The following is a 26,452-nucleotide window of genomic DNA, read 5'->3' on the forward strand; positions in this document are numbered from 1 at the left end:
CTGCTTGAGTTGACAAAATTCTTTTACAAGTTTCTGATGTCTGACATGACTCCTGATAGAGGATTACCATAAGCCTCCAATTCTGAACTTGCTAACTGAATTCACAGTCATGGTACAATCTTGATTCTAACTATTTTGATATGCATAAAAACATCTGGAGTCTCTACATGTTGATTTGAGAAATACAGATTATAGAAACTGCATGGGCTCCAGATGTAACTGCAGGAACAACAGTACTGTGCAAAAGTCACAGACTACAATTCATTTCTTTAATTTACAGTCAAACCGGATGTTCAGTGGTCAAGGGAAAAAAAACCCTGTGTAACAGACAATTACACAGAAGCAACAATAAGTACAATCATATCCTTTATTACAGCTTCCAATTTTTTTGGAAGACTTGCTTTCACTTTTCAACAGACATATGTAGGGATACTTTTTCACACCTCGTCTGCATCTTCCCACTTCTCATGATCCAAGTAATCCCAAACACATTAAATGATGCCAAGGTCTGGACACTGGAGTGGTCAGTCCATTCCTCTGAGAACACTAGCAGCTTCTTTGATTTTTGTCCTACCAGGTCTTACATGATTGTTAGGAGTCCCATTTTCTCTGTATATATCTAATCTTATCAGAAATATCTCTTGAAAAATGTCTAGTTAATGGCTGTTATAACCAGAAATTAAATAAATGGAGGGCGGTCTTTGACTTAGGCACGTTACTGTTACGTTCCTTAATAACAGTGGTCTTTGTTGTGAGCTACCTGTACGCTCCACCTAGAGATAACCACGAGGGCCCTGAGATAAATGGAATCCAGGTTCCTCCTGCCTATCCTACCAGATAAAGAAGAACAGAAATGCCACATCAGAGTGTCTTATACAAAAGAAATACTTTTAATTTCATGTTTTATCACAGGCATCAATGTTAACAAGATATTTAAAAATGCAGATTAATTTCCTCTCAGTTTCAACCTTCGTCTAACGCGCACACGCACACGCGCACACGTACACAGACACTCTGACAGACACACCTAATCCATAACAAGGGAAAAATAAGAAAGTGACAGTTTTCTGCTGGATTAAAATCATTATCAGCCCTAAACATTACTTCTCCCACACACACACAAACAAACCTGTGTGCACACGTATGCACGTACACACCCACACAAACATTAACAATCAGTCTCTCATCAACAGCGACTCAATGTGTGAAGTTACTTCTACCTGGACAAAGCAGAGATCCTGGGGAAAGAGGAAAAAATACAAGAAGTTATAAAGTTAAGATTAATGACCGCCCCCCCATCAACATCAAACAAACTACTCCTTATTTTTATATATATGTATATATATAAAAAAGGACAGAAGTGGTTGAAGAGGATGGACAGAGGAGCACTGTATCAACATTCACAATAATTAAATGTGCAGTGTTGCTTTATGAATGCTTTGCTTATATGTTCTGTGCATTTCTAGTAACCTTGACCACAGCTATACACAATTTATCAAAGTATTTTTGTTTATGTACTCAAATTTCTGCAACAGTATATGCCTTCCTACTGTTATGTGTCATGAAGGTGTTCACTTGTACTTTTAACTGTAAGCAACAAAGAAGGTTTCTGTGTTAGTAAGAAAACTCACTGAAGTTTCTCCTGCAACTGCTCTAGTCTCTGCCTGTCCACATAACGGGAGAAGAGGGAGAGAAGGTTGGGAGGGGTGAAGAGAGGAGGAGAGAGGGAGGACGAGGGGACCTTCAACAGCTCCCTCGTTACTGAAAACACCAACTCTGTCCTGGGTTGAGAAGACAAAAAACAAACGGTTTAGAAATAGTTACTGAGGTTCTGCTTCAAATCACATGCAAAGAGAGAAGGAGGAATAGTAGTTTAATGATGGCTAACATAGCTAACTAGATGCTTACCATCGATTGTCGTCCATGAGCTCACAGTTGGGATCAGAGCTCTGCATTCTCTCCCCCTCACTCAGTATCAGATAAAGTAGAGTCACGCCAAACTGGGAGGATCAAGTGGAAATGTGTTAATATACAAAAACCAAACCGAAGCCGATTAAGTCTAGCTAATTTGTAGAACACAAGCAGTTTTAATTTCTAATGTTTCTCATCTTTTTTGAAGTACATGTCTTTCTTTATTTAATATTTTATGTAAATTAAACAGGAAGCAGAGCACAGTTACCTTATTTTGCAGCACTCTGGGAAACTGACCCTCACTGCCCTGTAGTTCCTGCAATAGATCAGTGAGGGCAGAGCTAGACATGGACTGGATGACAACTGCAACTGGCTCCACCAACCAGCAAAGGACCTATAAGAGGGACAGGGCAAACAGCACATGTAAAAACTAGGCACACTAATAGCTAATTGGGTATGCACTTACACGCAACCATAGAACCGTCAAGATAATTGCTTTTGAGGAGATGGAAGGTATCTTCCTCTGTTCTCCCTCTGTTCATAAATAACTACATCAAGTGCATCATCACTCGCTTCTTCATGCTCAAACTCTCTTACATCAAATGGAAATCACTTAACAACTCGACACAATTTTAGGCAAGTGTGTGATGATATCCACCTTAGACATATAGCTCCAATGCAAAATGATTTTTTTTTGTTGATTTACCACTAATTCCTCACAGTTACACAAAAGATAAAAATTCAATCATGTCAGTCAAAAGTGCCCTGAGGAGATGGCTACCTGGTCTTGCTTGTCCTTTTTGGCCAAGGCTGGAAGGTTGCGGGCAATTCCCATGACAACAGTAGCAGCTTGTGGTGGAGGGAGGAAGGGCAGAAGCCTAGAGATGAGGCGTTTCCCTTTACGCACCGACATAATCATCAGACACTGTTCATCACTCACTCTGTGCACATAAACACACAGAAAAAAGAATAAAAAAAATCAACATAACGAACACATTGTAATTGCTTAGGTTCCTGGATTGACACAATAGAGGAACGTACAAAAAGGTCCTTCTATACTCCCCATGTAGAGGGAACTGTGTTCTGCAGCTACTTAGTGGCCAGGTTTCCACACAGTTTGTGTAAATGTGTAAAAGTTTTAAATGTTTCACAATTTTACTCAATTATTATTTGCCATTTCCATCAAATCTTTATTTGACATTCACAGATGACTATATTATATACTGTAGTAGACAATGTTCCAAACAGGCTACATAAACCAGCTAAAGCTGATCTGGTCTCGTTTTGGTTTGTCTCTCAGTTCAGTTCCTCTTACACATATTTCTCCATCTAATTGTCTTTACTCATTTTGTCTCCTCTACTCCTGCACTCACTCTCCTTACCTGTCATCCCACTCTTTCTCTCTGAGAGAGTTGTAGAGCTGCAGCGTGTGGGTCTTGTGCTGCTCCAGCAGTGCTTCTCTTTGTTCCTCAGGAGTCTGCAGGAACTTTTTCTCAAAGTCCTGCACCTCCAGCAACAGACTGTACATCTGCACAGTACATACAGATTGCTCATCATAAAACACATTTATTAAAAATTAGCAGAATATAAATGAAGAAGCATACTGTATATACACACATACATGTCTAGAAACGATTACAGTAATTATGTACAATATGTACACCTGTACTGGGTTGATTCCCCTCACCTTTTCCACAGTGTAAAGGATCTGCCGTCTCTTGTTCCACACCTGCTTCTCTCTCTTCTCCTGTGCAGGCAAATCAAATCAAAGCAAGGCACATTAGGTTCACAGAAGAGAGCAAATATATATTTATGCTGTAGAGGGAGGAAAAAAAGTTTACCTCATCATCAGTGCGAGTAGTTACCACAGCATCTATCATCTTCCTGGGGTTGTTCACACTAGAGACAGTGAGTTTACCCAGGGAACCAGCAAACTGGACTATAAGACAGACACAAACACACACATATTTAATTCTGCATTTACCTGTTACGTTGATGTTTCTCTTTTGTCAGCTAACAACATACATATACTGTGCTTTCTCAAATAATTTTATGAATATATACACAACCAAATGTAACTGTCACACCCGTCAGTAAGTTACAGCACAAATGTTTCTGCCACGCAAGTAATGGATTTTTGTGAAACCTACCACTGGTGACCGCCATTAGGTGTGCTTACCTGGTCGATAGGTGTGCTCCAGCTTGGCCACCTGAGGCGTGATGAGTTTGGTGGTGTGTTCCTTTCTGCTGCTGTCTCTGTCTCGCTCCTGGCGCTTCTCCATCTTCTCATAATAATTCTAAGCATTCAACATCATCTCTATTAGTATCAATGGTTAGCATTATCCCTTTAAGGATGAAGGTGATTGTAATGTCAGCCCAAAACTAATGAAGCTCTGGGCATTCAAGTGAGGGGGGGCTGGGTTGGGGGCTGAAAGTGCTGACAGTGCAGCAAAGTGGGTGTGTATGTACAAACCTGGTAGTAGTAGTCGTCCAGGTAAGGGTCAGTGCTCTGGAGCTGCATCATCTGAATGCGAGCCACCCAGTCCTTTTCCTTCTGAGTCATTAGATTACTGTAGGGGTCCCTACTTCTCCTGTCACCACCTCCTCCTCCTCCTCTTCCTCCACCACGATCACTGATGGGCAGTATGATACTACATAAAGCAACTTATATTTTGTTCCATGCATGAATTATAACTAAAAATGAAAAGCAGTCAACATCAAACATTAACGAAAGACAGCTGACAGAAGTACTGATGCACACACCCTCTGCTCTGCATCCTCTGGGTGAGCATCCTACGGTGCTGGGGATGGAGGTGAGTAGTGTTGTGCCGGATAGGGGCGTGGTTAGGAGGAGGGGGATGAGGTCCATGGGGGCCCACCCTAGGAGGAGGCTGTCCAAAAAATGGCCTGAAGCCCCCACCCCCACCTGCCAACATTGGGGGAGCCGGACCAGGACCCCTTGGGAAAGGTCCGACCTACAAAATTAGAGAGAGAAAGAAGTGAAAAGATCACTTCAATGTATTCTGTCTAGTGCTGTAATTGTAGCCTTGTACTAGACATATAATCTCAGTTAAACCTGAAAATATAGGGTACAAATTACTCCTGCCTTACAGATCAAGCCTGCAAGTGTAGACTTACAGACTACAACTCACTATGTACTGGAATCAAGCATTAATGTGGAGCCACCAGGACCTGTTTGAGAACCACTGATGTAAGCCATACTCTCAATCCTTGCCCTGGAGATCACTCTGGCTCGATCAGTCAGATGCCCCTAAATGCCGTATTCTGGTAATTAAAACGTGCAAGACCAGGACTCGGATTGGGCACCCCTGCTCCAGCATGTCATTATTTGGCAGTTTCTGACCACAGAAGTGCTTTCGGTTGGCCATTCTCAACCTAGCAAAGGCATTCATACTTTTACAGGATAGCTGAAAAATTGTGTGTATCAGATGAGCTCAAGGCTGGAACTCTGTAACGAACTCAGCCCCAGCAAGTAGCTGCACATTCTCTGCACACACCACAGAACGCCTCCTATTTTGGCTTATCGTCACTAACTTTCCTCTCTCAAACATTATCATCTAAATTTGTGTAAACAGAGCACCAATTTTCAGAATCAGGCCAACTGTGATGGGTGGCACTGTTTGTGTCTGTGTGCTGCTCGCTAAGCTAAGAATAAAATCCAACCACAACAAACCAGGTTTTCTTTTGCCTTTCTATCCCTTTGACATCACTCTTCCACACACTATTATAAATCACTATTTTTACATCATCTAAATTTGCTTTAGTTAACAGTTAACCAGAATCGAACATGTTCTGTGGTGGGCAGGGCTGTTAGCAATGAATGTGAACCAGCTCGTCCCTTGTCAGCAGCACTGTATCAACAGTTCAATATATGGTACACACTTATTGAATGATTACTAGAAAACTGCACACCCGTTTACTCACAGACAGTTGCGGAGTTTACAGTGTATAATGGTTAACGCAGTTTCACTTAAATTAGGTCATTTCTGCTCTATGGCTCACCTACTTAATCAATTAAATATGAATACAGATGTAATTATGCAAATACTGCCACATATAGTTTTATCCTGAGATGAGGTTTCCAACTACAAAAGCAGTTTATTAGCCACATTATTTTATTCATCCGCCACTACCACCTGCACTCCCATTTAGCCCTCCAGCAAGGTACGCTGAATCCATGGAAGAAGTGTGCTCATTTCATATCTATACATTATTCGACGGGCCATGAGTATTTTAACCCAGAAAGACTGGACAAGTAGGCTAATTGCATATTAGATACACAACACTGTAGGCTAGTGTTACACATATGACAGTGACTTCAAGCTCATTTTTAACTCCCCCTCCCTTTTTAGTTTTCTTTTAATTCAAATACTATCATATACCATATACCTTGGTGAAATGACAGGAAGGTATGAAGGGATGAAAACTGCCCAAGCCTAGTATGAAGATCTCAATGTGGCTGGTGCAATAAGTTTGGTGTTTCTAATAAAATGGTTGGTAAGTGTATATCCAAGCAATCTGCATTTCATAACTTGAGCCTTACCTGAGAGTTAAGCAACTGGGCCCTTTGGATCTGAGACAGGACTGGACCGACTCCAGCAGGGAAGGGAGGACGACATAATGGAGAGTTCTGAGTGTGTGCAAGAGAGAGAAAAAAGAAAGGAATGTAAAAAATGTTTTTACCCCCTTGTTTGTCAAGTGGTCAGAACAAGAGATTACCAACTAAAATCTAAAAGAAGAGGGATAAAGAAGGACTAAATTTGAGTGGGAAAGGAGACGACAGGGTGCTTCAGGGGCACTCACAGCAATGTTGAGGAGGGTGTTGGGGGAGAGGCGCTCAGGGAAGGGATGGGGATAACGGTGTGGCACTGGAGCTCTCACATGCACAGCAGTAGGATGGTGAATCTGGCAAGAGAGAACACCATACTGATCTACACTCAGCTCTATCCAATTATAACAATGATCATTCGCGTGAAATTCATAAGTACTGATAAACACTAAAATAGACTGAGAAACCTTAGATCATAAAGATATCCTGCAGCTCAAAACCATGGCTCATGTACCTGCTGATTCAGGGCATGTCCCATGGGTTGTTTAGGAGGGGTTCCAATAGGTACTGCTCTTACTGGTGGACTTCCAATCACAGGTGAAGAGGAACGAGGAGGCGGTACTCTTTCAGACAAATCCCTACCATCCTCCCTGTTGACCTGAGGTGTCCGTTTTGGAAGCCCCACCTCTTTGATGATGGACAGTAGTGGTGAGTCCTATGAAAGGGTGGGGAATATATATATATATATATATATAAAAAAAAAAATCAGTACTAGTAAACAAAAACAAGGCAAACTTTAAGGGACAAAAGGGGATCTAGGGAATAAAATATCTTATAAAAACAACAACAACAACAACAAAACTGTCAAGATCTTGAATGTCATAGAAGCTTATGCTCTGATGTATCTGCATAATGTATTTTAAAAGTTCAACATGTAACACACAGTAATAGAAAAAAATGTATAACTTTTAAACATCACCAGACCTCAGAAACAAATACTAGAGACATATTTCTAAAGGGTGTTGTACCTCCATGTGAGGGACAAGCCCAGGGGTAACACTAACAGGTCCAAAACCCATACTGTTCTCCCAAATACTGTGAGAGTTCATCTATTAAAGAAAAGATAAATACAGATGGAAAAAAAATAAGTCAGTCATATTTATACAGGATTATACATACTTTATATATATATATCTGAATTGAAGACAGGAAGACAGGCCTAAATAAGTAAAACTGCGAGCTCACCTGCTGCAGCGGTGCGGCCCCTCTATGCAGCATGTGCTGCTGTTGCTGGTAGCTAAGCAACGAGGTGGGCATTCTGCTCAACGGTGAAGGCAGTGCCTGGCTGGGAGGCGCAGATGGCCGGAGGCTGGACCTATCCGGCTCTGCAGCACCCACTCCGGCGATGGCAGGATCAGAGCCCAGGATGAGGAGAGTCAGTGACTCGGCCAGGTCACCCCCAGCCTTTTCCTCTAAACCAGGAGGAGGGAGTGAGGAAGAAGAGGATGGAGGGAAGGTGGAGCGGAGGGTCGCATTGTCCGCAGGAGGAGGACGGGCTGAGGCAGAGGCGTCACCGCCTTCCAGCAGCCCATCCCGCACCCGCTCATCCAGCTCTGCCAGCCGGGCATGCTCCTCCTGCCAGTCATCGTCTGTGGGCAAAGGAGAGGGGGTGGGGCACTTAATACTATACAATAAGTAGGGCAACTGTGAGGTTAATTTATGGACAGGCAATAAGGAACTTGATACCAATCATTCTAAAGAACAGCAGTTGAGCTGAATCATGTACGTAGTGCTGTGTACTTCATAATGACCAATAGCAAATCATGCTATTTTTGGATACCAGTAATAGTCATAGGTAATATAATGTTAGTTTAGCATCAGCCACTATATTCAAAGTATAAGCACAGCAATCATGAGCTCAGAAATATGTTACTAGTTCTATAATTACCATGGACACCAAGGTATCCGCAGTTGTATTTACTAATACAGAAACCTGTCAAACACAAGCTAGGCTCTGTAAGATCTCCAACAGAATCTCTCATTTGGACAAATGGCTTTATGCATAGTTGAAATTTCACATCAAATCAAGTTATTAACTGGTGAAACACAACGCTCAAAGCACGTTCCCAAGGGCTGCCAGGGTTGCAAAAGCGCCGCAGACTTACCAATTGCCCCAGCCCCAAAGGTGTCATCATTAAACTGGTCGATTTCATCTTCCTCCTCTACCAGTCCCTCCTCCTCCTCCAGGGTGCAATCATCATCAAAGGACTGAAGCCAGACAGAAATAAAATCGAGATTAAGCACAAGAGCAGGATTAAAAATGCAGATATCAATCAAAGAGGACAGCAATCGGTGAACTAGAAAAGAGGAGCTGGAATAGAAATGTGTCAGAGCAGCTAAGCACAAAGCAGTGGGGTCTGCAGGGGTTTGAGCTGGGCAGCTTTTCTAGGTCAAGACCACCATATCCAATTTCGTCGCTGGTAAACAAAATGTAGCCGCAGTGCAAACCCTGAGTAACTTATCTACTGCTGCAAAGAATACTGAATCTAGTTTAAAACATTTTATAGATGAGAAATCTAGCTGACGCCATGCTAGTAACTTATGAGTCTAGTGGCAAGGTTTCTGAGGAGGAAGAAAATCTCAATGCAACTACTAGAGTTGAGTAACTGACGTACATGTTAAAAAGGTTGAACAACCACACGAAGCGAGAGGAGAGTAGACATACTAATTTGACTTTATAAGGGCTTGACTTTAAAATTTCCACACGCTTTCACAATATAACCTAAGAAAGACTGCATTAGCTAGTCAGCTAGGATCTAGTTACCCAACAGTAACTCTTAGTTAGCCAGCTAGCTAATTTACTAACTAGTTTCAGCATTAAATGCTAATACCGCATATCAAACACAAAGAACTACCTGGCCTTGATAACACATTCTACATTCAGTGCTATAACTCAGTTTCACCCGTTGTACTTCAGTAATTCTGGTGATAGCGATGTGTGTGTCACAGCTTCGCTAACGTTAGGCCTCAGACAAAACTCGGCTAGCCGTTAACGTTAGCCGGGTAGCTGGCCGCGTCGATAAACAACGACCCAATTTATACAAAAAATGTCCGCAGACGACTCAGAGTCGTGCCTCCTAACACGTTAGGCTAAAATCCACAGTGCGAAGACGAACACAAAAAGCAGTGAATAACTTACCTGAAAACGAAACATATATCAGCAGTCAGAAACGTTAGCTAGCTTAGCTCGATTTGCCCAAGCGCCACCGCTGCGCGAGACATCACGCGCGCAGAAGGACTCCACGTGAACGCGCCTCAGGTCGCCCGGGAGCGCGCTTCGGGCTGGTTTGCTTTATAGGTGACGCGCGGGTTTGTAGATCCACTACGGTGAATTCAGCAGAAGTGGGCTATTTTGTGGTAAATGGTCCAAGGGAACCTATAAAAGGGTTCATCGATCAAAATCAACTTATTTATGTTGTGTTTTGTGAGCTGTCACAAGCCTGGTTCATGTAAAAGTGTTAAAACTGCTTGGAATATGGTTTTCATTTGGATATGATGGAGACTGGGACACATCACGCTATAGAGGCCTCAGTAAGATAGGCCACCATTAATTAACCTAGTGTTATTGCATTCATACAGACATTATTAGGCCTGGTATGAAACATAATCTTTAAAACGTTGGTCATGGATACTCTTCAAAGTATGATAAATAACTACATCACAAAAGAGTTCAGCAGAAGTGGGTACTAAAAACCCAATTTATCAAGTAAAAAAAGTATGATTTTGAAACTATCCATAATGGCAGTCCAATAAAAAACATGCTGAATGATCAGCACCCTTGTGGTAATTATAACTAATAGGTTTGTTAGATTGACTTCTGTTAGTCAAGATCAATATAACTTAAGGCTTTCATCCCACTTTATCTGCCACCAGTTCAGATACTCATTTTAACATGCCCTTGTCCCCTCTGGGGAATCCCTGAAGCCATCTTAAAGTGGAATTCCACCGTTTTGTTTTTTTTTTCATTTCTGCACAACTCTATCATTTAGATATAAACAGAGTCAATAGAGTGAAATGGTTCATTGCAGAGAAACTTACAGACTCAGATTTCTTTACAGCGGTGGCACATTTCACACCAACCCACCATAAATGCCTACATTTTAATGATTTATTGATGCAGAAACATCACATAAGGGCTGTTCTGTCGCTTTATTAGCTCAAATAAGGCTAGATAAAATTAGATGAACCTTTGGAGGGATGAAGAGCCGAGTGAACACAATTGTTCGACTTCAGCGGCTTGTCCAGAAATCATTGCGATCCAGTGCTTTTCCCTTTTAAAACCTGAAAAAAATGGCATATAAAGCAGCAATAGCAATACAGTACTTTCAAATGCTTAATATTTCACAGCCATAACATTCGATTTGCAAACTAAGGTCCATCTGTTATACATGACTGCTGATACAACTTCATCACGTACTCCGTTAGCTTGCTAGTTAGCAAGCTAAAGGCATGACTAGCAACAACAAAAAGAAACACAATGAACCACATTTACTAAATTGCTCTTGTTATATATACTCAGTTCCATATAAGTACATTTTTTCATCTACATTTTACTCAGTATCACTAGTCATTCACATTTAGCTGCTAACTCCTTTTTGAAGGTGGCTTTATTCTGTTCTCATAGGGGCAGCACTTGCTTTGCTTTATTTTTGCTCAGGGCTCCCACTTTTAAGCCTTTATCATTTTATTTTAGAACAAAACACAAGGATGCAGGCTAACCATCTCCAGTTTCTGTGATGTTTCACTGCACTTCTATAGGGAACTCAATGACGTGCAAGCAAAATAAGCCAAACTTCAATTTGGAGAAGTTTCACTAACACAGCAATGGGAACATTTAATGCCTTTCTTAGAGGAATAGGCTACGCTTAGAAGCACATGACATGACCGTCATAAACGGGCTGACAGGAAAGCGGTAGTTTCATTCTGCGTGTAACAGTCCACATGGAGACTAGGAAAGATGAAGATTCTGAGAGCATCTACATGAATGTAGACGACAATGGGGCCAATCACAGTGAGGTCTATGAGAACTTCTTTGCAGATACAGCAACACCGAAAGCAGGTAAATATGAATTCATAGAAAACACTGAATCATGTTCAAATCACACTCCTTAATGGAGTGGTTCAAATGTACACCAGACATAGTAGATCAGCCAAGACATGATTAGTATTTGAAAGGAAGCAAACTTCAGATACCAAACATGACTCGGACAGTTTACTATGTTTGTAATAAGGGGAAATGTGTGAGTATATGTACATTTTTTTTGGTAAACCTTAAAGTTTAGTGTAGGTTCTAGTGTCTCTGCTTTATCTCTGACCACTGCTCTGGAGCGTTTGAGTAAAACATAGAATTTAAAGCTGCAGGCGATGTGTAGCCCATCCCCCATTACCATTTCTCTATCAGCTCCAAAATATCTTTATCTTGAATCTGAAAAGCAGTAGTGGAAGTCTAACTATGTTGCTACTGTGACTCTTCCAGGTTCTCAGGCTGTTTCTGAGGGGAAGCAGGTGCGCTCTGGTAGGCCAGCTGCAGTGTGTCTGGGGCTGCTGTGTGTTCTCCTGCTGGCTGTTATTATGGGCCTGAGTACAAAACATAATGCAGAGAAAGAGCAGTTATGGAACAGGTTCAACAACGTGACTATGGAGAGAGACCAGTTACAGGCCAGCTTTGACAATCTGACCATAGAAAGAGATGGACTTCAGAGACAGCTTTCTAACATTGGTGAGTTCAGAGACATTGCTGATTCTCTGGTAATGTTTAGTATTAGGCTTGAACATTTAAGGAACCTGTCGTAATACTAACCCAACACATGTTCTACTAATGAGGGCTACAAATGTTGGAAATACACTTTGAAGCCTAGTGGAACTCCACGAGTAGGGTTGCCCCCCTGTAAATTAGACCACAGCCAATGGTGAAATGTATCTCATATGTATTTAAAATGGTTTTTTTTTATACATTTGCGCATAATGAGCTCATCCTTCATGCATTCATTTAACCATGCTTGATTTTTCTGATAATGAACCTGAAATAAAACTTTCAAGAAAGGCCCTGAAGAGCACTCCGGCCAAAATGTAAAATGTAACCATTGCTTCATCTTTTGTGAACGACCCTACTTGCTTGTTACTATGGCACCACAGTAGTCTCTAGAGCAGGGATCTAAACTAATATTACTGGGGGGGGGGCACTGGCCAGGTGGTCTCTACACTCTCAGAAAAACAGGTAAGAAACCATCACTGGGTCAGTACCCATCCTGTCACTGGGGTGGTACCCTCAAGGGCACATCTCATTACATTTAGTCAGGGAACAAAATTGTACCATAATCCATTGAAATGATATTTTTTAAGTTGTATTGACTCCACACACCCCGTCCCGTCTCCAGGCTTTCTATTTTATTGTTCTGTATTAAAACATTAGGTTATGAAAAGGTACAAATATGTAATTTTCACCTGGAAAAACTTATTGAAGGTACACAGTTGGGCCTTAAAACCACTGTTGGTAAAACCACAACATTTACATTGTTTGTACCTTGATGAACGAAAAATGTACCTGCACAGTGCCTTTATTTCTAACATTGTAAAGGGGCTAGATAAAAAAAAGTAGGGAAAAATGTTCTTTTAAAGTTTGAAGTTGTTTCAAATGTTTCAAACTAAAATATGAGAAAAAGTGACCATGTTTTTTCCCAAGTAATTTCCAAGTAAGTGATGTATAAAATATCGCCATTCCTGTTGAACATGAGTGATGTGTTGGCAATGGAGAGCATTTAGTCTGTGGATTTGCTTGATGTTCTCATTTATTTCTTAATTCTGACATGGCGGGTCAGAACCAGAAATGGATGTGTGACGTATTTGTATAATGCACGGTGGGTATTGTAGTGAGAGAACACCAATGGACAAAAAAACAAAAATGGATACAAGTTTGCAAATTCCATCAAACTGATGATACTGACGGTTACAATGCTACATGACAGAATATAACATAACATGACAAATAACATATTAAAAGCTAGTTTCAGACCGTATTGCCCCTTTTACTTTAAATTCACTTTCCTTCAGAAATATTGTGTCCACATGGTTGGAGAAGGTTTAAGTCCAGCTGTTACTACGTTTCCCACAATATAAACACCTGGGATCATGGCAGACAGGACTGCAGAGGAAAAGAAGCAGACCTGGTCATCATCACCAGCAGAGAGGAACAGGTGAGGGTGAACTTATATTTATATTTAGAATTATATTTAGATAATTCTTTCCAGTGCAAGCAGTTGTCATTGGGTGATTTCACATCCTTTGAGAATCTCTGTGTGGCTCTAAAAGGGGAACCAAGAAAATTAGTAGTAATTGTCTACAGGCTTCTGAAGTTCAATGCTAATTTTATTGATGAATTTACAGATCTTACATTTTTTTTTTTACTGATTTTAACATATTTACAATCCCGAGTGCAATTATGTAAAGAAACTTTGTGCTATATTTGCCATTGGTTGACACAATGACCTATATATATCGCCCCTGAATTAGAATTACCAGAGAAATGTAAGCAAAATGCAGCAAAATGGGCTGATCATTAGGATCTAGTCAGTTAGTGCAGTCTAAGGTAAAGACTAAACAAGGTGAAGTAGCATTTAGCTACTATGCTGCTTTTAAATGGAACCAGGTGACAGAGAGTATTTGGAGAATCCCGACACTGGACACTTTTAAATCCAGGCTCAAAATGTCCCTATTTGAGCAGCTTTCATTTCCTTTTAAAACACTGTTAACTCTTCTAACCTTTCTCCTCTGTAATGGCACTTTCTTATGCTAATTTAATATTTAATTTAATGTTTAATTTCAACATTAGAATCATGTTTTTAATTTCAAATCTCCTACACCTTTTTAATTTTCATTTGAATTATCTTTGCACTTTATCATTTGTAAACCACTTTGAATGACCGGAGTGCATGAAAAGTGCTGTATAAATAAGCTTGCTTTGCCTTGCCTGGCATTACCTGTAGATGTGAGAAGAGAATATGAGTAGTACTCTAGATGTGTGTAAAATATTTAAGGTATTTTGTTTTACCATTAAGACTTTTGTTTCTGGACTGGCAAGCAACTTCTGGATTGGTCTGACTGACCGTGACCGTTTGAGGCAGTGGAAATGGGTGGACGGCACATTGCCAATATCTGGGTAAGCTAAGATCAAACTGCAAGCCCAAGATTTGTCCTTCAGACTAATAAATTAAAAATGTTAACTATGAACCTGGTTATATGAACGTATGTATACACATTCTGTCAACGTAATCAGGTGACTACCAATCAGATTACAGATTTAGGTTCTAATCAGTAACATAATGCATTTGTAATGTAAGTACTGAGCTCTGGTTTCTTGCTGTTTGTTATGAAATTGACTGCTTTTCATCATTGAATGTAATTCCAAACAATACCTGCTTCCCTATTGGATATCATGCTGGTGGTCATGCTGTCATGTTCTATTGTAAATATGTAATGTTCTTGTATGTTCCCTGATGTCTGAAGCCAATTTATCACCATGATACAGGCATGCAAAGCCAGTAGAGGGCGCCAAGGTACTGACAAAGCTGGTTTAAGAACTGTAAGGGCCCATATCACATGTTGTCGTTGTTCTTTTTTTTCCTGAGGTTCATTTATGACATTTGGGTGGGTTTATATACCAAAAACAGTGACCTCTTTTCATTCTTAAGATTCAAACAGGCTGTTTTTATTACTGTGGCTTAAAGGCTGAGATATGTAAATGACCTCTATTCTGATTGGCTGCCTTCTATTGTACCTTATTTGAAATGGAGTCCAGGCTGTGACACTCCTTTTAACTTCAGTGTGAATAGGCAAAGCCCATTGTAGATTGTAGGCTGAATAGGCAGATATGTGTAAATGCACTGATTTTTCTGTGACATCACAAAAGCATTCTCATTCATAGTTTTTGGATATTTGTCTCTGTGTGTTGTTCTAGGTATTGGATGAGAGGAGAACCAAATTATTATACATACTGGAACTCTGGAACTTTCATACATGAGAACTGTGTGCAGGTAGCCTCTAATGGTTATGATCCTTTATTCAACTGGAAAAAAGTGAGATGTGACCGCCTGCACACCTGGATATGTGAGAAGATGACTCGGTGTGTAATTAAGTAGAGGACAATTTTCAGACTGCTCATTCATTTTCTTCTGTTTCTTTTACTTTCTAAGTTTTATCTAATGCTTATTCATTTGACATGAACTCATAATAAACATCCCCAATCTGCATTGAACAAGACAAGAAATACTTAACCAAGTATCATTTGTTTATGGTTAAAAATACGGGTCATTTATGGAGTTACTTTTTAGTCACTTGTCTAGTCTGCTTCAACAAAGAATCTTTTTGCAGGTCCTTTTCTAAACATTCAGGGACCTTAAGCGACATCTCACCCACCACAATTTTATAATGAATTATTCATTCATGTGAATCAAGATCTTTTTCTCTATACTGTTTCACTACCTGGTGTTCAGAAAATGATTAAAAGCTGTGTCTAACAATGGTGCAAGATCACATGTCATGTTGTGAGTGATGCAAAGGCCACTTTGAAATCCGATCTGAGCGGCCAGAGCATCCAGACTGAGATGCATCTGTAAAAATCCAATTGGAGCATTTCAGTATCGCATTTCAAACCACCTCCAAATGTGGTTTGCATCTGATTTGCAAAAATTGGATTTCATATGTTTTTTTTTTGCTGTCAAGATGGTCAAAAATCAATCTAGATATATCAAAAATCAGATTTAGGTTGAACAAGTTCTTTGACACGCCTACCTTATTGGTCCACCTTGTAGATGTAAAGTCAGAGACAGTAGCTCATCTGTTGCTGCAGTTTGTGTTGGTCATCCTCTAGTCCTTCATCAGTAGTCCCAGGACACTGCCCACAGGAAGTTGTTGGTTGGTGGACTATTCTCAGTCCGGCAGTGACGCTGAGGTATTTAAAAACTCCAGCAGCACTGCTGTGTCTGATCCATTCGTACCGGCACAGCACACACTAACACACCACCACATCAGTGTTACTGCAGTGCTGAGAATGATCCACCACCTAAATAATACCTGCTCTGTGCTGGTCCTGTGGGGGTCCTGACTATTGAAGAACAGGGTAAAAGGGGGCTAATAAAGTATGCAGAGAAACAGATGGACTACAGTCTGTAATTGTAGAGTGCACCTATATAGTAAGTGGAGCTGATAAAATGGACAATGAGCATAGAAACAAGGAGGTGGACATAATATTATGCCTGATCAATGTCAATTTCACCTAAAAACTGATTATTACTGAAGAAGCAGGAATACTGCCATTACACACTTCAGTAAAGACTTCTTTACTCTCTTTACATCTTCATTTATATTTTGACTCACTTCCATACAAACAGGTGCTTCTGACTCATATGCCAGCTTTGAAAGAGCCTCCTCAGCCACAGCTTTGCTCACTCTACTGTCACACATACGAACATCTTTATCTTTTGATCAACCCAAAGCCGCACACATTTCAGTAACCTCTGTGCGCTCCTCCATGTTTCCTGTGTAATTCTGGTAATGCAGATATTAATAAAGAGTGCCTTCATGACATTCTGCTGCAGTAGAGTGCTCAAAGTAAAGAAGAGAGAGAGTGAGTTGAATAAAAAACTGAAGAAAAATTGGTTTATTAATAATTGTGTGAATGAAGAAGCTGTAAAAAGACAGAATGAAACTTGATGTAAAATTCAAGAACAACCCTTAATCATTTTTAACATTTTGTTTGTTCCCCATTTACACCCCTCCTTACATTATCATTTATGGTTGAGATTACTTATTATTAGAGTAATTAAATTCTACTACTTTCTTTTTAAAAGCAGAAGTTCTAAAGTTACCAAATCTCATGAAAAAGTTCTAAGAAGAACATATTTACATAACATCAAATCTATACAGTAGATAAAAAATATATAATCTATAATATAAAATGCTTTAGATGAATTCTTATTTAGTAAGTAATTTAGATTAGTTTTACCTAAATTACCTAAATTGTTAACTGCTATCTATTGAAGTGGTAGTTAATAATAAAACAAGGTTATTATGTAGGTTATTCTTTAGGTAAAATAACACAATTCGCAAAACAAGTACAACAATATAAACAGTTTATTTCATAATAGTTACTGAAAATAGCAAAAACATATTAGATGTGTACCAATGTACTCATGTAACCAATGAGTAAGAATTGTTAATTGTTAAGGGCATTCAAAGAATTCATCCTGTCTAAAGAACAATCAGAATTTTATTAAATATTTGAATACATTCAGGAAAACTGGCCTGGGCTCTGTGTTGGGTTTGGGTAAGATAGACCTCTGAACTGTTAGTCACAACACTCAAATTACCCGAACTGAGTGGTTTGTTTTAGTGTGCTTTTTATATTAGTCATTAGTTTGGTTTTAAGAACAGTTTTACTGTTTCACAATGTAGCATTTATCATGAACCTGAGTAAAAATATAAAAATTACTAATAAACTGTTTCTGTGTTAGTAGAACAATTGGGAGAAGATACGGCTGATGTAAATGAAGAGTAAACGTGCAGAGGATATTTTTAGAACTGCATTATCGAGGAAACATATCTGGATGTTTTTTTTTTAACCTTTTTTATTTTCTTTTTTCTTTTCTCTTGTTTTTATGATGTCTACAAGACACGGCAATCTTCAATTGTGATTTCCTGCAAGTTTTGTTGATGCACAGATCCTTATATCATTTAAAATAAAGTAAAAAATGCACACTTTACAGGTTAATAAAAAAATTATATAAATAATCCTACAGTGACGTGGGCTGAGCCTCAAATCTTTACATGACCAGCCAGTGCCCCAGATTTGGTGACCATCTTTTGCCCACAGCAATCTGCTGAGCTCTGGGATGAGCATTTTCTAACAGCGAGAGTTCTGTTAACACACCTTCTATCTGGCAGAGTGTTTTCAGTCGTTATCATGTTGAAAGATAAAAGAATCTTGAATCACTCGCCACCCACCTAGAAATAGAACCACTAAAAAACCCCTAAAATCCCTTATTTCCCCCTTTCTCCTTATATATTTTTATCTTATTACATATAAGACTTATTGTTAAATAACTACAGTCATATGCAAAAGTTTGCGGTCAATTTTTTGTTGATTTTCTGAGTGAAAAACTTAACAAAGTGGAAAACAATAAAACATAAAATATAAAATGCCATATATGCCAAACTATTGCATAGGCTCAAATCTGTATAAGCTACATTTTATGTTTTTTTTTTCTTCAAACATGTGAAGCATTAAAATGCATCGAAATGTGCATAAGTGTGTTTTCTGTAGAGAATGTGTCAAAACATTTTCACTTAGAAAATCAGCACAGCATGTCATTTGATCGGGGTGCACAGACTTTTGCATACAAATGTATATGGAAAGCAATGCATTATAATCACTATAATGCAGGCAAAACATACTGGCAAAAGGCTTTAATGTAATTTCCTGTATACCGAGTGGTGCAATGGCTGTGTATCACCTATTAAACAGAAGCATACACTGAATTTAAACATTCTAGGACCACCTGGATAATAAAAAGCTATTGTGCACCCATAATCCTTTGAGTACAATTAGTGTTGGAACGTTTATTTTCTAGCAGCACTTAGCTCTAGCAATGCTTTCCTACAGAGAATATAAGCAGTGGATTCACCTTAAAATCTGAATTCACTAATAAGAAGAGGTGTCTGATAGTTTTGGACATATAGCATTTATGTAAACTAAAACTACAGCAAATTATTTGTACTATGTTAAAATGATCTGATTTTGCTGATAAGCCTGGTATTTTTAGCATGCGATATTGAACAGAAGTTGGATATTTAATTGATTTATCTTTTAGAATTAAATTCCCTAAGTAATCGTATTCACATTAAAATAAATAATACTGAATGCATTTCATGTGGCTACTTGCTTAAACAAATGTGTAACATTCTGTATGTTACTGCAAATTACTGTTATGCATTACATTTACATGTATGATTCTAGGTCTGCTGTATTAATGTTCTGTATATTACTTCTACTGTATGACTCTGGATGTACTGCTGTATTAATCTAATGTATATCACTTTTACAGCATAACTCAAGAGAACTTAACCCCTTAACAAACCAAAGTTTTATTACTTAAGAATAGCTCCATTAGTTTGCACTGAAGTCCCTGTAGTTACCGAATTATAAGCCTTAGTGTGTAATAAGCCTGGAATGTTACAGGGATTAATTTTTTTGACTGATCAGAAGCTTTCATAGCTTCCTTATGAACTTTGCATGTATCTCCACACACACATATACATGTCTATCTTCATATCAAATCAAAGCCACAGTTTCCTGTTTATTACTGCCAATAGAGGTGTTAAAAAAATGGTTTCATTCTATCTGAAACTGCTGTTGCCCAAGTGACGGCATAGTATGTAGTAAGTGCAGAGAGCAGTGTAGAGCAGAACAGCACTGAGCTGAGCGAGATGGCCCGGGAGAAGACCTTTTACAAAGCGAGCGCTGTCAGAGGTCAGGACATCTACGCAAACAAGACGACAAGGACGAGGACGAGGACAGAGAACACAGGTACTGCAACATGCACACTTAGCTCTATGCAAATGTTTCAACGGCCCTGGTCAAATGAGATGTTTATGAAATATTGATTTTCTTAGTGATAATAAGTAACAGAACCTACTTTAAAAATATATTTTTATGCTAATTTATGTGCACAATTTCTATTTATATGCTGAGGAAAAATAAAACAGAACATCAACAATGTTGCACAGGCCACATTTTATGATCTATTTTGTTCCAACACGTTAAATTCATCAAATAACCAGTACTTGTGCATTAAAAAGTGCAGAAGTGCCTCTCTGTGGAGGATGAGTTAACTTATTTTCACTCAGAAAATCAACAAAAGTCACACTTTTGTACCACTGTAGACTACAATTCAAAAGTCTGGAACCACTGTTTACAATATAATAGATCAATTTAGTTGAAGACAAGCGGGAAAAATGGTTCTGATATGCCAGTCCTGTACAACTTCAAATAATCAGGCCGACATTTAATGATTAAATCTGGAAATAAAAATGAAGAAATATTATATGTGTCTACAGTGATGAACAGAGCTGTAGAAGATTCTGTAATGACTCTGAAAGCTGTAGAACATCTGTAATTAAGCTATATTAAAATGAACATCCATATGCCGTACGCAGAATTTCAGCACCCCTAGTCGAGTGACACATTTTATTTATTTTGTGAAAATAGTGAAGTTATTTTTAGAAAACAGCACCTCACCAGAAATATCATCTACATTACTTCGGGAAATGGGGAAAGCTGAATTACAAGAAAAAAATGATTTCCTATTAAAAATGTAAGATACAAAGACTCCAACACAGGAAATGTAAATATGGTAACAAATCAGGGAAATGTGGCTAAACAAAAACAAATCAAATCAAATGAAGTTTATTGTCACATCACAATTATACAGGTGTTAAGGTGAGTGAAAATCATAGGTGCATATCCCCCTTAAATATAGTACTTAATATAAAGTACTTAAATATACAAAATAATATATATATATATATATATATATATATATATGTGTATTAGACTTTAAATATAATATTAATATATAATAGCAATATAAGTTATGAAATTAAAGCTATGATATACACTGTACACATTTCCATGTATGCAATTGTGAGTCTGAGGTACACAAATGAGATGCAAGGTACACAGGGCATAGAATATTGATATATATTTATTCCAGATTATAATACAATACAAAAATACCTATAGAACAGTTTCTATACTGATCTTCCAAAACTTACCAAGAAACAAATTAAAACACATAAATTACAGAAGATAAATTACAGAAAATGACTTTAACGAATCCCCAAGACCCGAGTCTTTTCCAGTGGAATCCTACAGACATTTTTGACGCAGTTTATCAACAGCTCTCATTACAGTGTTACTGAAGCCTAAAAAACAACCTAAAACCTGATCTCAACCCCATCAAACACCTTTGAAATGAACTAGAATGGAGACTGCAAGCCAGGCCCAGACGTTCCAGACTGGCTGTGGTGTGTGTGGTACTGCTGTGTGTTCTCCTGCTGACCACCACCATAGTGTTCTACAAGTACTGTGAGTACTTCAATTTCAAATACTCACTCTAATAAAATCATTTCAACTTTTTGTTTACACTGAGAGCCAAAGCCATAGAATGTATGCCAATAAATAGCTATTAATTCACTAAAACAGCTATGATGCTCATTTCTGCTAGTGACCCTGGTATTTTTTCACCATATTATGTTAGCACCAAGCTTGTGGAGTTAGCTCAGTGCTGTTTCTGTATTTAAATATCAGCTCTCATTTAAAGACAACTTAAAGAAGTTTGCAACTCCTTTAAGGGCTTGAACTTGGAATTTGTCTTTTATTATTGGACCATTAGTCTGTTAACCTGTTAGCTTTCTGTTGACCTGCTCAACCTACTATACTTCAAAAAATATATCCAGTTTTGAAGAGAATTTTAAGTGCAAACCTGTTAAAGAGAGTCTGTTAGAAGCAACTAGTGATATTCAACTGGACGTTTGTCATGTGGTTGAACTTTATGGGCACAGATTTCAACAGTAATATCTGGTCTTTTCCATTAGACATTATGAAGCCACATTGTGCTTCTGAAGCTCTGTGCTTTCTTGGGATGTCTATGCTTGTAATACACCAGTTTGTGCTATACTGTCATCTTCTTTAAACTGTAGTGACGAATGCAAACTGTCATTAAAGAGACGCTTAACAGGGCATAAAATGATAACCAGATAACTTATGAGCATTTTTTCTTTTACTTTTCTAAAAACAGTAATGAACACCTCCATTCTCCAATCAGATACTTATAGTCATTATTTAATAAACAGCATTTACATGAACGTTAAGTGGGTAAAATTTGTTTGACTGACACTAACCATACAATAGAAGACTTCAAAAAGACTCTGAAAAGACTTTTAAAAGACTAAAGTCTGACGCTCTCACATACAAAATTAATGTCACAGAGTCTTTAGTCAGAGACTATGATTTTGCATAGACTGGGAATCTTGACGGACAGAAACTACATTTTTGAGATTATTTCCCATCATGCACCTGATGGAAATTTACAAGAGAAACATTCTTCTTTCTCCACTCTAAAGTGGTACAAGTTGGAAGACGTGTTGCTTAGCCCAGTTCACTGTAGAACTTCATATTCTGTCAGACCATCATCCAGTATATTTTTCATTAACCTGCAAAATGTGCAGTTTTTAATTTTTTGAATTTACTATAAGGATTTACACATCAAGAAAAATTGCAGTGATTCATCATTGTAGGTTGGGTGTTATGAACTAAAACATAAAAACAACCAAACAAACAAAAAAGGAAACCACTGTAACAGAGAGTAAAAAATGGAAAAAACAGAGATGATTCTTTGGTAATGCCATTCCTAAAGTCCTCTGCAAATTTCTTTACATTACTGTTACGCTCAGTGAACTGAAAATATTAAAACAGCCAGTTTACATTATTAATCTATTATGATTATTGTTTTGAAGTGGAGTAGATTTGCCTTTTTTACAGAGACTTCAGGCACTCATGCATTTTTTTCTTCCTTGCTCTCTCTCGCTTTCGGGTGATTTTATTGCAGTGACAAGACAAGAAAAAGACTGACTTAAGACAGCTATACTGACCACCTTACGCTAAACGATCGAGATGACCCAAGCGTGTCGCAACTCGAGCAAGACTCTCGTGATTTTATTCCGACATTAGAAATTTGTCTGTGATAGTGAAACGCTTGAAAAGTCGTCTGGTGTAAGGCCGCCATAAACCGAGCCTATACCACACAATTCTGTAACACTTTATTTCACACATCCCTCCGACTCTGAAGCATCCATGAACTCCATCTCCCAGAATCCTCTGGGAGATCACATGACTGCTGACCCTCCACAGCACTCCAATCACCTGAATACTAATTTAGTTCGTTTCTTTTTGTCTTATGATCAGTTAGAGTTAGTATAAAGCCTGGGCTTTTAGACTAGTTTCCTTGCGAGGTATTGCTTCTTCTTGTGAGAACTAGTGAGTGTTTTTCTGATTGGTCTTTTGTGTTTATCTAACTTGTCTTTGGATTGTTAGACTTTGTATTTTTGTCTTTTTGTCTTCGTCTTTTTGACCTCTCACCAACCTTTAGTTTTCCCAAAACCCAACAATAAAGCCTAATTTTTCACTTTTTACGAGTGGCTGATTCAGTTTCGTTACACTTTGCTTAAACTCTGTTACATAACATTGGCATAAACATGCCGTAAACATGTCATGGCAGATGCCACCTGCTGTCAGGAGCCGTGATAATAGATTCTGTTCAATAATATAACAGTGTCATGTCACCATAACTGTTATTTGTCATGACGGATGCCATAATACTTAATGGCATGACAGCTTCTGTCACATGCTTATTTTTTATTAAATGTACTCTTGCGAGCCGTCATGACATTAAGCATTATGACATCTGGCATAACAATTTAAGGTAATGGTGTTATATTACTGAATAAAATCTGGACTGAAAGGACAATTCATGACAGCATACGACTGGTGGGTGAATGGTTATGCAGCAGAGTTCAAGGAAAGTGTTACTCAAGATTTTTAACCTGGTGTGAGCTGGTCAGCGATGTAATTGAACGAGTGATTCATTGCATCAGCCAATGACCTAGGAGAGAAAAAACTAAGTGAAAAGACATGCATGCACACAGCATGTGCAGCAGACCACGTTTCTCACCACATATATATCCCCAAGTGTGTTTTCTCTTCTTGTGTGAAACAGGTCTGACCTACTTTAGTTTTATTTGTGTCATGTAATATGCATTTTGTGCATTTTGACTGCTCTTTTTCCTTAACCTCATTTTGCTTTATGCTCATAATAAATATGCAACAAATTCTGATGCTCACCATTTTTGAAACCTGCTAGGATTTGAAAAGTCATGTAGTGTATCGTGTTTTCTCAATTGCAGATATTAATGTGAAAGAAGAGAAGAAAAGTCTGTCCCAAACTGTCTTATCTTTGAAAGTGGAGAGAGAGACCCTCTTATCCAGTATCAGAAATCTGACTGAAGAACGAGACCAGCTAAAGAGCAGCTACCAGAATCTGACTAAGGAGAGAGACCAGATGAACAAAACCATGAATGAGTTAAAAGACAAGCTAATGAGTGCTGACAATGTGACTGGTAAGAAATAATCAGCAACTTAAAAAAATATACATAGAAAAAATCAAAAACAATAAACAAACAAAAAAGCTTGGAGTGGTGTTGCATGATTCAAAATGCTAAACATCACTCTGCACTTTATTTTCTAGAGATGTTCAATGTAGAAGGGTGGAAGAAATTTGGAAGCAGGTATTACTACTTCTCTACTGAGGAGAAGAGCTGGAATAAGTCCAGGCAGGACTGCATAGAGAGAGGAGCAGATCTGGTGATCATAAACAGCAGAGAGGAACAGGTGAGGAGAGAGAGAGAAGAACTGAACTCTGATAGAAATCTCATTCTAATCACACTCTGTTCTCCTCTAGGAGTTCATTAAAAAGGGAAGCAGAGATGTCTGGATTGGTCTGAGTGATGAAGAAAGAGAAGGAGAGTGGAAGTGGGTGGACGGGTCAGCACTGACGACCACGTGAGTAAAACAATCCGTATTATTTAAAAATACGGATGCAAATTAAAGAATGTAGCCCAGCGCTTCTTAACAACAACTGCATCTTACAAAAAACTATAAAACTTATAGTTTTGTTTTTTTCAACTAAAACAAAAGATTCTAAGTAAGATATCAGGTGTCTTGAAGCTGTGTGCTGCTGTGTGCTTATCACAGATTTTGGAAGAGTGGTGAACCCAATGATTTTCAAAGAGGGGAGGACTGTGCTGTTTTCCTACTCTGTTCTCTTCCACTGAGGACATGGAACGATTTACCCTGCACTCATAGTGTAGCCTGGGTCTGTGAATCTACAAAGCGACCGGCATAAAGACTAGTTTAGTAGTTTAAACCATTTGTTGAACTGAATTCATTGTTTGTGTCCTCTATATTATATGTCACTCTAATGCTGGTGTCAAATATTTGACAATAGATTTAGTTCAATTCACTTAAAAGCTAAACTGCAAACATGTTATATTAATTACAGAAAACGGTGATAATGCAGAGAACATCTAACAGAGGCACTTTTTACTCAGTTCTGTGTATCACGTTTCGGACTGTTAAGCCATTCAGACATTATTTTGATTGTCCCCCATGATTCTCAAATTGTTAACAGTTTATCTTGTGATTATCCACAGTTTTAGGGTTAGGATAAGGACTAAGACCCAATCCCACTTCTTATTTTTACCCCTACCTGAGTGTCACATCGCCCCCTTGCCCTTAGGGACGGTTACAAGTGCGTCTGAAATCGTCCCCTATGAAATGGCACAACCCACAAATAAAGAAGAACATTTCTTCATTAACAGGCTACTAGCGCTGCTCTGTAGGCGACCCTGCCAGTCTTCTGTGAGAGCAGAGGAGGGTGAAGTTTAGCAACCTCAATTCTGGGCTTTAGTTACATTTAGGGAATCAAATGCCTTCAAAGAGGTGGGATATGACAATTAGTTATTATCACCCATCCCTAATTCTTCAGTGATATGAAGCTGAAGTCAGATATTCTCCAGCTTCTTATTCAAATTTTCCTTTTGTTTTTCCAAATGTTCCACCTTAAATGGTGCAGGAGTTCGGATGCCTGAGGGGCCAGAATGTAACTGCTGTACCATTTAAGGTGGAATAGGAAATTTACTATTAGTACTAGAGATACTACTACCGATTTTTTAATGCTTGTTATAAAGTAAAGGACCATAATACATTGAACTAAGATAATACAATGATTATTGTGATTTTTA

At 38.6% G+C, this 26,452-nt stretch overlaps 2 protein-coding genes across 2 annotated transcripts; one reads left to right on the top strand and one right to left on the bottom strand.

The window, feature by feature from the left end:
- Positions 1–867: 867 nt before the first annotated feature.
- patl1 (PAT1 homolog 1, processing body mRNA decay factor) lies at positions 868–9,795 on the bottom strand. The gene is made up of 18 exons (XM_036564774.1): positions 9,681–9,795; positions 8,647–8,749; positions 7,727–8,130; positions 7,510–7,590; positions 6,996–7,196; positions 6,736–6,837; positions 6,476–6,562; positions 4,675–4,886; positions 4,385–4,544; positions 4,091–4,208; positions 3,753–3,850; positions 3,599–3,658; positions 3,294–3,439; positions 2,693–2,852; positions 2,180–2,305; positions 1,909–2,000; positions 1,632–1,781; positions 868–1,238 (listed from the first exon to the last, which is right to left on the bottom strand). Exons 1-18 carry the CDS (start codon positions 9,693–9,695, stop codon positions 1,217–1,219), a joined length of 2,337 nt encoding a protein of 778 aa, XP_036420667.1. The 5' UTR covers positions 9,696–9,795; the 3' UTR covers positions 868–1,216.
- Positions 9,796–11,480: 1,685 nt separating this feature from the next.
- Positions 11,481–25,554, top strand: LOC118804201 (C-type mannose receptor 2-like). The gene is made up of 9 exons (XM_036564759.1): positions 11,481–11,600; positions 12,018–12,260; positions 13,592–13,734; positions 14,596–14,696; positions 15,495–15,673; positions 24,557–24,769; positions 24,898–25,040; positions 25,111–25,211; positions 25,404–25,554. The coding sequence occupies exons 1-9, from the start codon at positions 11,483–11,485 to the stop codon at positions 25,552–25,554; spliced, it is 1,392 nt and encodes a 463-aa protein (XP_036420652.1). The 5' UTR covers positions 11,481–11,482.
- Positions 25,555–26,452: the final 898 nt, after the last annotated feature.

Source organism: Colossoma macropomum, unplaced genomic scaffold (genome assembly GCF_904425465.1).
Source record: "Colossoma macropomum unplaced genomic scaffold, Colossoma_macropomum, whole genome shotgun sequence".
Taxonomy (NCBI): domain Eukaryota; kingdom Metazoa; phylum Chordata; class Actinopteri; order Characiformes; family Serrasalmidae; genus Colossoma; species Colossoma macropomum.